This window comes from Pleurodeles waltl, chromosome 10, assembly GCF_031143425.1.
Source record: "Pleurodeles waltl isolate 20211129_DDA chromosome 10, aPleWal1.hap1.20221129, whole genome shotgun sequence".
Classification (NCBI taxonomy): domain Eukaryota; kingdom Metazoa; phylum Chordata; class Amphibia; order Caudata; family Salamandridae; genus Pleurodeles; species Pleurodeles waltl.
Window position 1 is genome coordinate 501,214,860 of NC_090449.1, and position 14,865 is coordinate 501,229,724.

General features: G+C 41.6%; 1 protein-coding gene across 4 annotated transcripts in view; it reads left to right on the forward strand.

Annotated features, from left to right (window-relative positions):
- The window catches only part of ELP6 (elongator acetyltransferase complex subunit 6), a 224,565-nt gene that overhangs the window by 17,883 nt on the left and 191,817 nt on the right, over window positions 1–14,865 (forward strand). For all 4 annotated transcript variants that reach the window (XM_069210886.1, XM_069210884.1, XM_069210882.1 and 1 more), the window contains exon 2: window positions 8,953–9,017. In XM_069210886.1, the coding sequence (XP_069066987.1) occupies window positions 8,964–9,017 (54 nt within the window). In that variant the 5' untranslated portion in view covers window positions 8,953–8,963. The remainder of the gene's footprint in view (window positions 1–8,952; window positions 9,018–14,865) is intronic.

The following is a 14,865-nucleotide window of genomic DNA, read 5'->3' on the forward strand; positions in this document are numbered from 1 at the left end:
TACACTGTTCCAGAAAAAAGGAAAAAGTAAGTCCACAAGGCACTCCTTTAACTAGAAGCAAATGCCGTCACACATCCAATCGATGTCATGCTTCATCATAGGGCTTGCTCCTCGTCAGAGTGGCGCTGCAATGTCTGACGGGCACCCTATAAAGGGGGCTCTTTGCCGGAGATCTTTTATCAATATTGTGTGCCGTGGTATAAGCTGTAGGGAAGAATTCCCACCTACAGGCAAGCAGACAATAGGAGAGCAGAGGAAAGGAATAAAATTGGCTCAAAACCCTACATGCAACCACACCTTATTGATCAGGGAGGGCCTTGGTCAAGATTAAAACTCGTATGGGAGTGAAAAAGAGATAATGCTCAATCACTCTCTCAACAACAATCGATTAGAGGTGAAGGAATTACCTTTACCCCCTACACTAGTTCAACATGTTTCGCGTCTAAGGGGTCCATACAGATCCAGTGGATCTTCAGCAGGGCCAAATAACAAGAAACAAAACACTTCTTCTCAATGATACAAAAAGACCACAGTGTGTCTAAGGCTGTAAGTCCAAAAGCTCTAGTCACTATCTCAAAAATCCTATACGATAATCTAAAAATTGTTTCAGGAATGCGTCCTCGGGGTAGGTCTCCGATTGTAGGATTGGCAGCATTAAAATATCACGCCAATTCTATGGTACGCAGTTTCCTATGGAGCCTGGTCCTTAATGTGGGATGGTCTCCCTCTATATATGACTAGTATAGGTTTTTTGAGCCCTATGATGAAGCATGACAGCCGATGGGATGTGTGAGGGCATTTGCTTCTAGTTAAAGGAGTGCCTTGTGGACTACTTTTTCCTTTTTTCTGGAACAGTGTACTCATGTATATAAATAGTGAAAAATAGTACACGTCTTTATTGTCTTTACAAGCACAGATTTGGAAATGGTGTTACAAAGCGTCTGTGCAGGCTACCCTGGCACATGTAGAACCACAGTACTAATATGTTAATCTTTCTGATGGCTTCAAATGCAATACTATAACAGGAAAGACAATAAGTCAGGTATTATCTTTATACAAGCAAAGGGTTTATCAATTTGCACAGCCAGCTCCTTCGATCCTTTCTGGCACCCAATATATCCCAGAGTCTTGTGTCCATATATTAACCCATTAGTGTACCTTATTGTAGGTCATTGTGGACCCCCCTTACTAAACTAGGCCTTAGCTCGAGTCCCCTTTATGGTGAATTGACTGTAATGTTCAAAAACAATATTGCTATACACATGACCTTTCGGATGACCTAGTTTATGATAAGGCTGTGCAATTAATATCTATATTTTCAGTCATCTTGCTAAAGGCGTTGCAGGTATTGCAACTCTTATCCACTGGTTATCATTCTTAATCCAATGGACCAAAGAAAAGAGTTAGGGCCTGGTTTAGATCTTGGCGGACGGGTACTCTGTCCAATGACGGGTATTATAATTTCCATTGGACATAATAGAATCGTAATACAGCAGGCGGGATATCCATCACATTTGTGAGAGAGTAACCCCATCCGCCAAGATCTAAATCAGGCCCTTGATCTTGCAGTAAAGTGATAGTTGTGTTACGTTACATAACAGGGATTTGTAAAACTTGATTAGTAAGTCACTTGAGGGGTATCCAGGCGGTGGAGCAGGTGTGAAGGTCGTCTGCAGGGTCTTAGTTGAAGAGCCAGGTCTTCCGCTTCTTACAGAATTCCAGAAGCGAGGAGGAGGCCCTTAGGTGTAGAGAGAGGTGGACAAGAGGGGTTGTTCCATGTTTTGGATGCAAGGTATGAGAAGGCTAGCCCTCCTGTACTGCTTCAATGGATGTGTAGTGTGTGTGCACGAGAGAGAGAGAGAGAGAGAGAGAGAGAGAGAGGCAGGCAGAGCGAAGGCATCTGGTCTGCTAGTGGAAGTGGAGGTGGGAGTTGAGGTATGCTGGTCCAGTGTTGTGCATTAGCTTGTATGCATGTTGCTTTGTGACACTCCACCAGGGTAAAGTGCACTTAAGTTTCCATCCATCCAGGCATGCTGTCATTCAGTTTTGGGATAAAAGCTGTGTTCTGCTTCTTTATCAACTCTTCATTAAATATCTGAGATTTTCTTCCCTGAGTACTCACTGATAACTCCTGTGCTAAAAAACATTATCAGCAAGAGCTCTTGATCCAAATTCTTATTTCTGAAAAATTGATTCCAATCAGAGTTCAGGCCTATATTAAGTGATAAATAATCTGCTGAATATCTTAGTCATTATTAGTTCAGCTGATGTAAAACAGTTAACCAATCATTGGGCGTTCATACCAATATCTATGAAATCTTAATCAAGAGATTTGAACACAATTTGGTATTAGAAGTACTAACTTAAATTGGATCACCTTTTTACTTTCAAATAGCTTACAGGAAGACTTAAAGAATTTCTTTATCAATCTAAAATTGTTCACCCATATTACTTGAATAGCCACAATTCCCCCTCTACCACCTAATGTTTATGTGAAAACCTTTCCCACTTTAAGGAAGTGATGAGAATTTCACACTGTACATTGATGACTCGGCTCATTTTCAAAGTAGTTGGAGGCCAGGGATCCCTTAATCAATTCTCTGCTTACTTTTTTTCTTTTCAGATGTTGCTAATAATATTGGCTATGGTTAGCCAAAGCTGTGTTATTAATTTTGTGCTAATTGTTTTTAGCGGAAACTAACTGAAGCCTTCAGGTTAACTGATCTTGACCTCCTGACCAATACACACACACTTTTCTCCAAAGACCAAAACTAGGGTAGATGTTTAATCGTATTATTTTCTGTATCTCATGGTCATCCACCTCTCAAAAAGAATCTCATACCAACACAATATTGTATTTTAGTTTTTACTGTACAGAGCCAATCTGGAATGTTAAATTTTCATTTCAAGAGTAGGATTTCGGACTGCAATCTCTTTTGACCTGCAATAAAAATGATCAGACGTGCTTCAATTTCTGGAAAAAACAACATGCCAGAATCTTATGTCTTGAACAGGCCATACTTCTCAGGCACCATGTGATCCCAATGAATTTCAGTCAATACGTACAAAATACACAAGGTGCTCAGCATTCTATACCTATTTGCTTATTAACCAATTCACTTTAGCCCCTAAGTTAATCAGTGGCTGCATATTCTGGTATTTTATCAATCACCCTAACTACATTTCTTTCCTAATTAACTTACCACAATTCATTATATTTTGTGCCATATTGAAAGACTAGGAAATCCTTTTCTAGTCTATCTAATGTGGGTGAGTAATGCCAGATAATACCCATGCATATGCTACATGTATGGAATACCATCCCATAATTGTTATTCTTGTTTATACCATTGTGTAAACTAGGCAAATTAATAATATTATCCTCTTATGCCACTGTTTTAGACAATCCACATTAACTAAATTATAGTAAGCTTTTCCTTTATTTTGTTTTTCTTGTTCTCATTTCCAGTGCTACTTGTATTTATGTTGAAATAAAGGTTCACTGAAGAAGGGAACCACCGGAAATGCATGAATGCAACGGACCAATTATTAAAATGGATTTGTAACTCTGAATATAGAATAAAATATAATTGGATTCATTACCAAAATACAAGGACCCAGCAGTGTTTTTTCAACCTTATGCGTGAAATAAATTAGTAATTAATTGCGGCACAAATGTGTAGAATGTTGTGTAGCAAGAGTTATATTTCATGATTTGTGCTTAACAATGATAATTATACTGGCTGAACAGGGAAACCCGATCATCAAAGACTTGATCGTCCCCAAACTTGCATTTGTGGATAGGCGTGACCTAGAAGAACCACTTACTGCCAAAGAGATACTAAAAGCCATCCAGGCGCTTCCAACCATGAAAACACCTAGGTCAAACGGTTTCTCATTGGAAATGTATACGCGGCACACATTGCAGCAGATCCCACTGATACTTGACATGTTTAATGAAGCTCTGACATCAGGGGAGCTCCCATGTGATTTATGAGGAATCACGATCTCAGTGATCCTGAAATTGCAGAAACAACCTGACTGGTGTGAATCATATAGGCCTATCTCCACTATCAGCATGGATTCCAAGACCCTAGCCAATATGCTGGTGAACTGACTGGTAAAGACAGTTAAGTTATTGATACACCCGGACCACAATGGTTTTATGCCCGGGTATAGCATTCACCACTGCCTTTGATGTTTGAATAATTCAAATGCATTGACAAGTGATACAACAGAGCGAAGAGCCTTTATATCAATTTCGAAAAGGCCTTTGATTCGGTCTGCTGGCAATTTATGTTTTGCTTACTGGAAAGCATGAACTTTGGCCCTCTCTGTCGCCATTATGTCAAAGTATTCTATTTCAAGCCATGAGTGCTGGGCCAAGTGAACCGGGAATTCCCCCAGTCAATAATATTGAATGAGGGACAGGCAAGTCTTCTCCCCTGTCTCCTCTTTTATTCACCCTCATCATTGAGCCACTTGCTGAATGGATTCGGCAAAATGTGCAGCTCAGTAGATTCTGGTGGCTTGATGGTCCTGAGGACCAAGTATTGGTATATGGTGATGATTTTCTAGTCTACATCAGCGTTCCTGATTCGTCGCTTCCTCTTCTCTCTATGCTTCATATCTTAGCAGATGTGTCTGGTGTTAACATAAACTGGCCTAAATCTACCTTCATTACCTCAACTGATGCACACTAAGGCGTAAAGGCCACCATTCTGCTGCATGGGCAACTCAACTCTTTATTTAGGGATGCACATTGCATTTACTAAACAATGGGTATGGGATCTTAATACACACCCTTAGTAACTCAGGGTACAGAGAGACATGTTCAATGGGAATGTATTTCACTTAATATAGCAGGCATGGGGGCACTGCTTAAGATGATATCCCTTCCAGACTCCTTTACACTTTTCAGAATTACCCATATGACCTACCACCTGCTTTCTTCCACACCCTACAATCAGCAGAGATGAAATTCCTGTGGACAGGAGGCCAGATATGTATCTGCTTCCTCACATGTGTACTCAAACGCTACGATGGGGGAATTGAAGATATAAGACTGTATACTGATAAATGATTGGCTTTTGCAGATTGAGACGTCCCCTCCAAAGAGGTAGAACTCCGTGCTTTTATGTACCACTTCTCACTTAACCTCCTTTATGGTTCCTGCACACTCACAACCCTCCCACCTGCAACTCAAACAACCTTATCTTGATGGCATCAGCCATTGCGGTGGATCAAAAAGCATGGGGTGCCAACTGCAGAAGCACCACTTTGGGCCAGAAAGTGTCTTCAGTACACAGCCACACTGGAGGGTTTCCGAGCATAGGATAGCATTGGTACATCAAATTAATGGATGTCTGGAAGGGTAACTCCAGGTACACATTCCAACATCTCAAGGATACATATACAATGCACAGGACGCAATGTTATCGTTCTCAACAATTGCGTAATGCACTGGAGGCCTCCCATGATTCCACACAAACCCTTCACTAATACAATCCCTTAGAAACACACCATACAGAGTCACAGATCAGCATGAAAAGCCACAGCGGAAAAAACAGTATTCAAATTCCGTGGCTGCCCGGAGAAACACCATAAGGCCTGTGGTGATAGGATGGCCTGTTCTGATGGCCCTATTCTGCAGGGTTAACAAATTCGACGTGAATTCATGTAATGTGTGTTTGTTGAAGAGTGCAACATTGTTCATTCGTTCGTTCTGACACTGTTATACATGTTTCAAAACTCAATAAAAAGTTACTGTAATCCCAGGTTTGGGGGATCTTTTCCTGATTGCCTGCTGACCTTACTAAATCACACTCAGTTCTTCGATTAATAGAAGAGTGCAGTCAGAAGCGTCATTATCTACCTTATTAAAATACACACGAAGGAATCTCCTGAGTTTCTGAATGTAATATTTTTTAACTAAATCCCACAACGCATTAATTCCATCACCTTTTGTGTGATCTGTGTTTTATATTCTCATTTTCAGTCATTGTACAATCTTCAGTATTGTCTTATCATTGTCTTTCTTTTGTTTTTTTGTACATTTCCTTCATGTTTGGCTTAGTTGACTAGCTTTTGTTTGGTACTACATATTGCACTAGCACACTGAAGATGCCTCGATCTACAAAACATCCAGTAAATTTGGCGCACATTGCAGCACATCATAAAATGAGATTTACACTTTATTTGTTACATCATTCGTTTGACAGGTTAACTCGAGTCTTATTTATCTTCATTCATAATCTTAAGCAATCAACCAGTGCATTAAATTAGTTTTGTTTGGTACAAAAACAATATGTAAATCATTTCTAGAGATTTTTTGCATGGGATCGACGTTGTTGGAATATTACTACTGTCCTCGTTGGTCTCCCTTTTGGTACAGACACTGTTCCTGTCTTTGGAAAAAATCCTCATCCACTCAACCTGTAGCTCCCAAAGGGATGTGCATTTAAAGCTCTTAGAGGGTAATCAAATGATAACCTATAGAGAACCACTTTTCTGTGTGATCTAATTCTTCAATAGGCATCACAATTTAATTGTATGGCGAAAACGTACCTGTGTGTGAGGGCACGACTACAGTTTTGGCAGTACTTTGCAGCTTATGACTTGGCATTTAGGATGGGTACGTATCCTTTTCTCATATGTCCGAATTGACAGAAACATCGATTAAGGTGGTATTCTGCTGCCCTTTATTATCAGCTGCACTTTTCTTTACTGCTATTGTACCAAGACTTTTTAACCTGGTTATGTGGTCTGATGTCATCTCGAGCCCCATAACTGTTAATTCTTGCATGAATGCAGGGTAGGAAGCACAAATAATTCTTGTGTGCAGTGAGGCTGTTGTGAGTTATCCACATGGACCAATTATAAAAAGACAAGCATTTAGGTCTTCGAGTCACCCCACGCACTAGTAAAGATAAAACATAAGATCCATTTTATGGAATTCTGTTGAAACAAGAAAGCATGTTTGCAAATGTCATCCATAAAAACAATGACCTACTCTCCCCAGCTCCAAACGTCTTCCGAGTGCTATATCTCACGGGAACTGTAAAAGCCAGACCCATTTAATCATTAGACTTGATTGTGGCCCTCAAAAAAAAGTCTCCTTCCAAAGTAGTGTGGGAATTCCAGGCAGGAAAGTGACACCTGTACTGTCATGCAGGTTGCTCATTGAGAGTGCCTGTCTTCTGCTGCTAACAGTGGTGCAAGTGAGGTGCTCACCCAGTTCAAACATTTTTTTGTTTAACAGTCATAAAATGCTTGTTTTGTTTTATCAAATGCTTGCTTTTGTCTCACTGGTTCAGGTTGGTATCTGCTGACGGAAATAATTAATAATATTAAATTGGTAAATTAAGGATGCGTTGTACTGTTTTCACAGAAGCTTGCTTCTCATAATGGTGCTTGCTGTCCATTGCTTCGTCAGTAGAACCTGAACAAACCAGAGTGTTTAAAACATTCAAATGTTCCCTGAGATGTTGCTGTGGTCACTGCAACCTTTCAAAAAGATCTACAATGATATGGAAGTAGCAAGGACTAGAAGCATGTTGCCAAATAGAGATGTGCCCAAATGGTACATTTAGGACATTTGAGGAATCCCTAAAGGCTTTTAGCGTGCAGCTGGGAAAATTCTTGAAGTATGCAAAGCTATCATATATAGCAAGGAAGTTATGCCAAGTGTTCCCAGAGGCGCCTAGGGTTCCAGATACATTAACAATATGATCAACCTTGCCATCAGGAGGAATGATGGATGGTATGCATATATACAGCATTGTGAAGCAGAACCACCCTCAATTAGGCGGCACGGGGAAGCAGTCTACCCTGAGTCTTTCTTTGATAGAAAAGGGATAAGGCTTGTCAGCAAAATAAACAAATATTGAGTAATACGAAATTCATGCAGGTTCACTGTAATTATATCCACGGAACATACTTTACACCAGTGAAATGATCTAGAATATGCCCAGAATGCCTCCCCATCTGTCGTAAATGCAAGGAAGGTAAAACTATCTTCCTTCACATAACATATTCATGCTCCCAACAGAGAAATTTTGGACTAAACCCCTAGCTATATTACTCCCAGAATCATGGGAAATATAAGAAATTAAACCCATACACTGTCTATTGAGCATAATTCCCAAGGCTAAGAAAGGTAAAAGGTGATAAATTTGCCTCACGGGGTGCTATATTAGCAAAACCATGGAATGAGGCTAAAGAAGCCACCTATGGATAGAATGGCAAGGAATGTGTTTGGGTGGGATGTAGCTGAGGAATGTCATTTGAAAGTAACAAGCAAAAGAGAAGCTCGCTGAAAAGTTAGCAAACTGGACTGTGATGGTTCAGAGATGATCCGGCTGTCCCCCCCCAGTTCCCATCACACCGAAATGGGATACCGCTCTGATGATACTGTCCATGAGGTTGTTCCTAATGTGGGGGCAGCAAAGTTTAACAGGGTACGACAATGCAGAAACTATACATCCTATATGTGGAAAACAGTATGCTTGACTGGTAACTACTAAGGATGCATGATGAAGCTACCTCACAAGGGTAGACTCTGTAATGTAATTTGTTTATTATTGTGGGGGGAAAAAAATTATGCCCAGAAATGGGATGGTGTATTATACTTTGTGCAAATTTTTTTCTTCTGACATAAGAGTTCTCTTTTGACTAGTGACGTTTTGGCGCAAACGTTATATCCTATTTAGTGCTCCTGATTTCATAACTCTACCTGCTATAGTGAAGTTCTGCTTTCATTAGGAACTGATTGCTATGCCTAAAGCAAGACATTGGTTGTAATGGAAAGATGCTTATGGATTGTCTTTTTTTTGTGTCTGTCTGAAAAAAATAAAGTTTAAAATAACGTACATATGTTCACATTTTATACAGTACATAACTCAATGTCTGTGTTTTTCAGCCTCTCAATTTTTATCTGCATCCTTTATACAGGGCTGACGAGGATGTTTGCAGAACTGAACCATATTCTGAACACATCGCTGGAACAACTGGAACAGGTAAGGCAGGAGACTTTTAGATTAGAACCTTCTGCCATCTATTGCAGGAGCAAAACCTCTACGTCAAACCCCTCCAGACCTGGCCACTGAAGCACAAGTAGGCCATTGGGAAGCTTTCAGGCAAACATAGTAGAAAAACTGAATCCCAAAGTAACTGCCCACTGATATCCAAACACAACCTACAATTATCGCATCTGGAGCCCTTGAGTCTGAGAGACTTCAATTTTAGGCAAGACAAAGAAACCCAAAAGAATAGATGAGTACAGAAAGAGCTTCAAACTAGATATAGATACAAATTAGAGGAACATCTGAGTTGGGGGCTCCAACCTGCTTTAGAAAAAAGTTGATTTGATAGGGGAGATGGTTGTGTGAGAGTCCATGAACATGCACTTTGTGGTGAAGACAAGAATGTACAGCTTCTAAAGAGACAGTGCTTCGTGCATCTTCCCTTGCCATGCTGACCTGCATTGCATAATATCCTGATGAGAACCAACAGTGTGGAGTGGTTTTCTAAGTAGTGAGCAGTGTCTTTAAAAATAGACATTGTTACCTGATCGTGGAGAGTGGTTGGTGCCTTGAATAGCATCATTTGCAACAGACACAAGCACAAGATGTTGGGAGAAGCATCTACAGCAAGTCACAGACCTATGTTCAGAAACTCACATGGCCAGTTGGTCTGGTAGGTAGTGTCTTCTGTGGTGAGCATAAGCATTGAATCTTGAAGAAGAGGCAGGGACATTGAATAATAATTATGATGGCTATTAATCGCTCAAAAATGTCTCTTGGTAGCCTGTGTGTGTAATTTACCTCGCTAGTCAGAACATGGGGATTTAGTACGCTGTGGTGTAGTGCAAAATGCATAAAAAAGAAAAGCTTCCTTTTTGGAGAGGCCATCAGACTGTTGGGTCCTTGAAAGGATCTACATTGTGTGGTATATGTTCCTGAGTTGTGAGTCATAGGGACCTGCCTATGGTCCTTAAGTGTGTGCTTAGTGCTGACATGGCTTTCAGTTGTGGATGTTGAATAACCCATGATAGGGGAAGGAAGGGCTGATGTAGGTGAAGAAAGACATAAAGATATGGTTCAGCTCCAAGGCTTAAATGATTAACTACCCAAGTGACATGCATGCATCAGCCTTAAGGAAGTGATCACTCATTAACACAAGCACAATCGGTACTACATGGAATACCAGTGCTCCTATTCATTTGTATGCACATAAGTTTTTAGGATTCAGCCTGAAATCTGAGAGTAGGTTGTTGCATTGAATGGAACTCCTGGAAGTTAACTTTGTGTAATATGCAGATGTTTCACGTATCATCTTTCAGGCCTTTTCTCCAGGCCCAGTGGCAGCCAGTGTCTATTGAGCATGTCATGGCTGAGGTACTATTGCACAATACATTGGATGCTAGGGTGCTCCTTTTCTGTGTCTTCGCTCCATGGAGTGGAGTTGTTGAGCAGTCGAGGCTTACTAATGGTGAATATGGTGTAGCTCTTAGATATTCTATGACTAAAGCTCCTATAACTTCGTTTTTACAGATTGTTAGACACAAACACAGTTAGAAAACAGTCTATCATTATTTTGTAGAGCTCTACCTTTAAAAGAGTGTCTTTACTTACAATACAAAAATGCAGAACAGTGAATATTAATATGACACTGGTTTCACTACTGCTGACGCCAAGGGGGGGCTACAAGTCCCAGTGCCACTCAGGGCTGTGGAGGAGGCCCCTACAACATCGTGCTAAACAAGCAGGAGGTGCCTTCTGGACCAGGGGGCAGACCGGAGCACTTTATAGTGCGCTGCTGACACCGCAGAGCGGGGCGTGCCCAGGTACGTGCCCGGGACAAGAGTGGGCCGATGGATGAGGCAGGGCTAAGCCCCTTCTTTTCACCTAAAGTTTATCTGGTTGCAGACTGTGATAAGGGCTCTGGAGGGATGAGTGTTTTTCAATTTTAACTTATCTTATTGTAGCCCGTCTATTGCAGTCTTTTCATTGTCTGCATCTAAGTGGCCCATGAAGTGATTGCTGCCTGTCAATGAAATCAAGAGACATTTGTTCTGTTCCTGGGCCTCTGCCCGCTGAAGATAGCGCTAAGTTGTGAGTAATAGATAAGCGGAAGTGCCCGTGCAGGGTCCTGTCACCAGTGTCATCCCCAAAAACTACATTGATTGGTAGGATGTTACAAAGGGCTAAAGGGGTAGTGGCCTCAGAAATTGAATTAACAGAAAGACAGCTTTCATTGATCATGATGTACACAGTTTTACAATAGGCACCCAGACTCCCTCTCATGGTAGCTTAGAGCTTTCTGCGGAGAGGTCCCCCCTGGAAGCAGCTCAGCCCGAAGTAGAAGGCCAGTGACAGGCCCCCGATAATGATTATTCCATGGTAAAGGGTCTAAGTGGGGAACCCAACTTAAAAACTACGAGGAAGCTCAAGCCCCCACGTATCCACAAGCCTACTAGAGGAGGCGGAGACGATCTTGTGCCATTATGCCCCGAGGATAAATGTGACCTGGAGCAAAACCTTGAGGAGGACTGTCCGTCGCTTGGGATAAGGGCACTGTTGAGGCATATCTTGGCCCAAGTCACATCTGTCTTATTCGCATAACTCTCGCTTTTTATAGATCGACTAGAAAGAGTGGAACACATGTTTAGGGATGCTCTATGCCTAGCTCCAACGAGGCCAAGGGGTGTAATGGAAAAAGGTAGTCAGACGGATTCTGACTCTCTTTCTGCCCTGATTGGGGTCACCATTACAAGCATTAGTGTGAGGGGATGTCACAGGGTACCCAGGTTAGCCACACGGAGCTGGCAGGCCAGAACCAGGGGAGTTTGATTACAATCCCTGCAATGAGAGAACCAGTGCCTAGAGGGAGCTTTCACAGAATCAGCTGTTGTTTTTAATCCAAAACCTCCCATCATTAATTTACCTCCAGCCGTCTGCCCATCTGTTGTGATCTTGTCGTGGGTCCCTGATAAAAAATGAACCACATACACAGGAGCTAGGCTCTTCTATAACTATTCTACCCTTGGGCTTTTTACAGACCCCCATTTTTTGGTAAACCTAAACGCCTTGTCCCTTGCGCCCTGAATTCATTCCCTATGTGCAGATACTTTAATATCCAGGATCCAAATGCTTCAATATATAGGGTACCCATAGCTAATAGATATGATGCTGTGGAGGGGATGGACTGACTCAGTGCTACCAGGCTGGCCTTGTTTTCTGGACTGACTGAGGGAAGTCATGAATTTTCTGTGGGAAGGAATTGGGAGCAGGTGCACTTTAGCTACTGTAGAAGCCAGATCGCCTCCTTTTTGGTTAGGCCCCACCATCAAGCCACTAATAAGTATGGTGGTACCTGCTTGACACCCGGTTTTGATTCAGCAAATAGATAGGCTTTGAGGGACGGTCTCATCGCAGAGTCTTTTATATGCATTCAGGAGTTTAATATTTTATGCAATACCATTGATGACAGGTGTGGAAAAGAAGTAGGGTCGCTGGTTAGTTCTGACTTTTTCAACTATTGCAATAGGAATTTCAAGTCAGGGGGGTCAAATCAGACAGCTGCGCAATAGAGATTGTCAGAAGATCTGGAGTGGGTAGTAGAAATAACAGGTTTGCCACAATTCTTAAATACAATTAAAGTAGTGTCATGGAACATTGCTGGCCTGAAGGGTAAATTGGATAGCATTGATTGGGGTTCTCTTATAGACCAATATGATAGTTGCTTATTTAAAAAAACAACAGCAGTTGGGGGTGGGGGGCAGGTATGCCCTCCCTCTGGGGGGTTATCCATATGGGATGTATGGTCAGGACAGTAGAGACCTACAATTAAGACATTTTATGTCTCTTGCTCACCTTTCCCTTCAATGTAGATCTCTATGTGGTCAAAGTTTATTTCAGACCAGTTAGTAGTGGTCAAGAGTCCCTTGTGGTGGAGCACCTATCTACCCTTCTGTCTACATTATCAGAGAATACCTTCAAGGTGGTGGGTGGCGATTGTAATTGCCATTTTGAGCTCCTTGAAGTCAACTATGACGAAGTGTTATGTAATGAAGATAGATTGTGGGCCATCCCAATGTTGTCCACACCTCCAGTCAAGAAATGGTCCCCCTTGGCACTCTAAATCAGTGTGCCTACTGTAAACCATTCTTTACGCGCTTGTAATGGATGTACATGATCAGACAGACAGGGGTCGCATATGTATAATTGAGAGGGACGGACATCCTTGATAGATTATATTCTTATTGATGTAACGCGATGGTCTTCAGTAGTAGATATGGAAGTACTTCTTCGACATGACAATGACCACAATGCTCTCTCCCTTAATTTAGTGCTCCCAACCACAAGGGCTACTGTTACAGAACCAGACCATTTGGATGGAAGGCTCAGTTTGGTCCCTAATAGGTGAATAATTAAATGGAGCATATTGGAGCAGACCCCTGATTCTAGTAAATCACTTAATGAGGTAGTTGGTACAACTCTAGCTGAATTGAGTGGGGTAATTTCCCTAGAGGGTAATTCCAGCCAATGGTCTGGAGTAGCCGAGATTCATCAAGCATTGGCCTGTGCACTTAAAGATCTGTTTTGTATAGAAGCTTGATCTTGGGGTATTAGGAACAAATATATGGTTTTGTAAACAGTGTAGACTAGCCAAAATTGCTGTATTAAAGGCCATAAAAACAAAAGATAGTGGTTTAATCTGAATCAAGTTGAATATAAAAATACCATTAACCTTGCTAAAAAACAAAGGGTGGGAGATAGCGAAATGGGAAACTCTAGTATGTGCTACTAAGAGCAATGGTTTTAAGGCATTCTGTTGAATAGTAGCAACAGGGAATCTTGAGATCAGTGTTTGCATGGAAAATAACATCCCTGTGGACATGTGGAAGGAGCATTTTCGATCCTTGTATGGGGGCGTCAACAGATCGGGGTGACACTGGGGATGGAAACACCATTGTGAGCAGGCCTAGTATAGAGTTCTCTCCTCATGACTTGAAGGAATATCCTGCAATCACTCTTGAGGAAGTTCTCAGGGCTATTAATAAGATTGCCCTTTGTAAGGCACCGGGCATTGATAAAGTACTAGGGGTTATCTACCGCTCAGCACCATATGTCTGGGGCCCATTTCTTTGGATTGTCTTTACCGCTATCATCGAGGGAATGCCTTCTCCTTCCACGTGGGCGGGACAGAGATTATCCCTATTTATGAAAAAAAAGGCTCCCCACTGATGCCTGTTAATTGTAGACTATAAGCCTGATAGATACGATGCAAAACATGTTCTCCAGAGTGATACTAGAAAGGCTTCATGACTGGATAAATGATAAGAAGGTCCTTAGCCCTTTTCAAGCAGGCTGTCTGCAACATACCTCTGCCATAGATCAAGTCTTTAGACTCCAGCTTCTATATCGGAAATCAGTGGTTTTAGAGAATGGTAGCCTTTATTTGATTTTTGTTGATATACGGGCAGCCTTAGACTTGGTACTCAGGGATATTTTATAGCGTGGTTTGGCAGATATGAGGCGTTCCTCCATACCTGTGCAAGATAATTCAAAGGCTCAATGAGGGAATCTATGCTCAGATACGTTGCAGCAAATAGGGGGAACTCTGTGAACCTTTTCCCATAAGAAAGTGTGTTAGACAAGCCTGAATGTTGGCATCAACATTATTTTTATTGTACATTAATGGTCTAGTTGATTTATTCAATAACATAAAAAATGATGCCCCTAATTTGGCTTAAGTTAAGGTGAGCTGATGTTCACTGACCACACCCTTCTTCTTTCAAAGACCCTGATGGGTATTGAAAGGGTTCTTGATAGTTTTAATGTTTTTTGCAAGGCGAGGGGC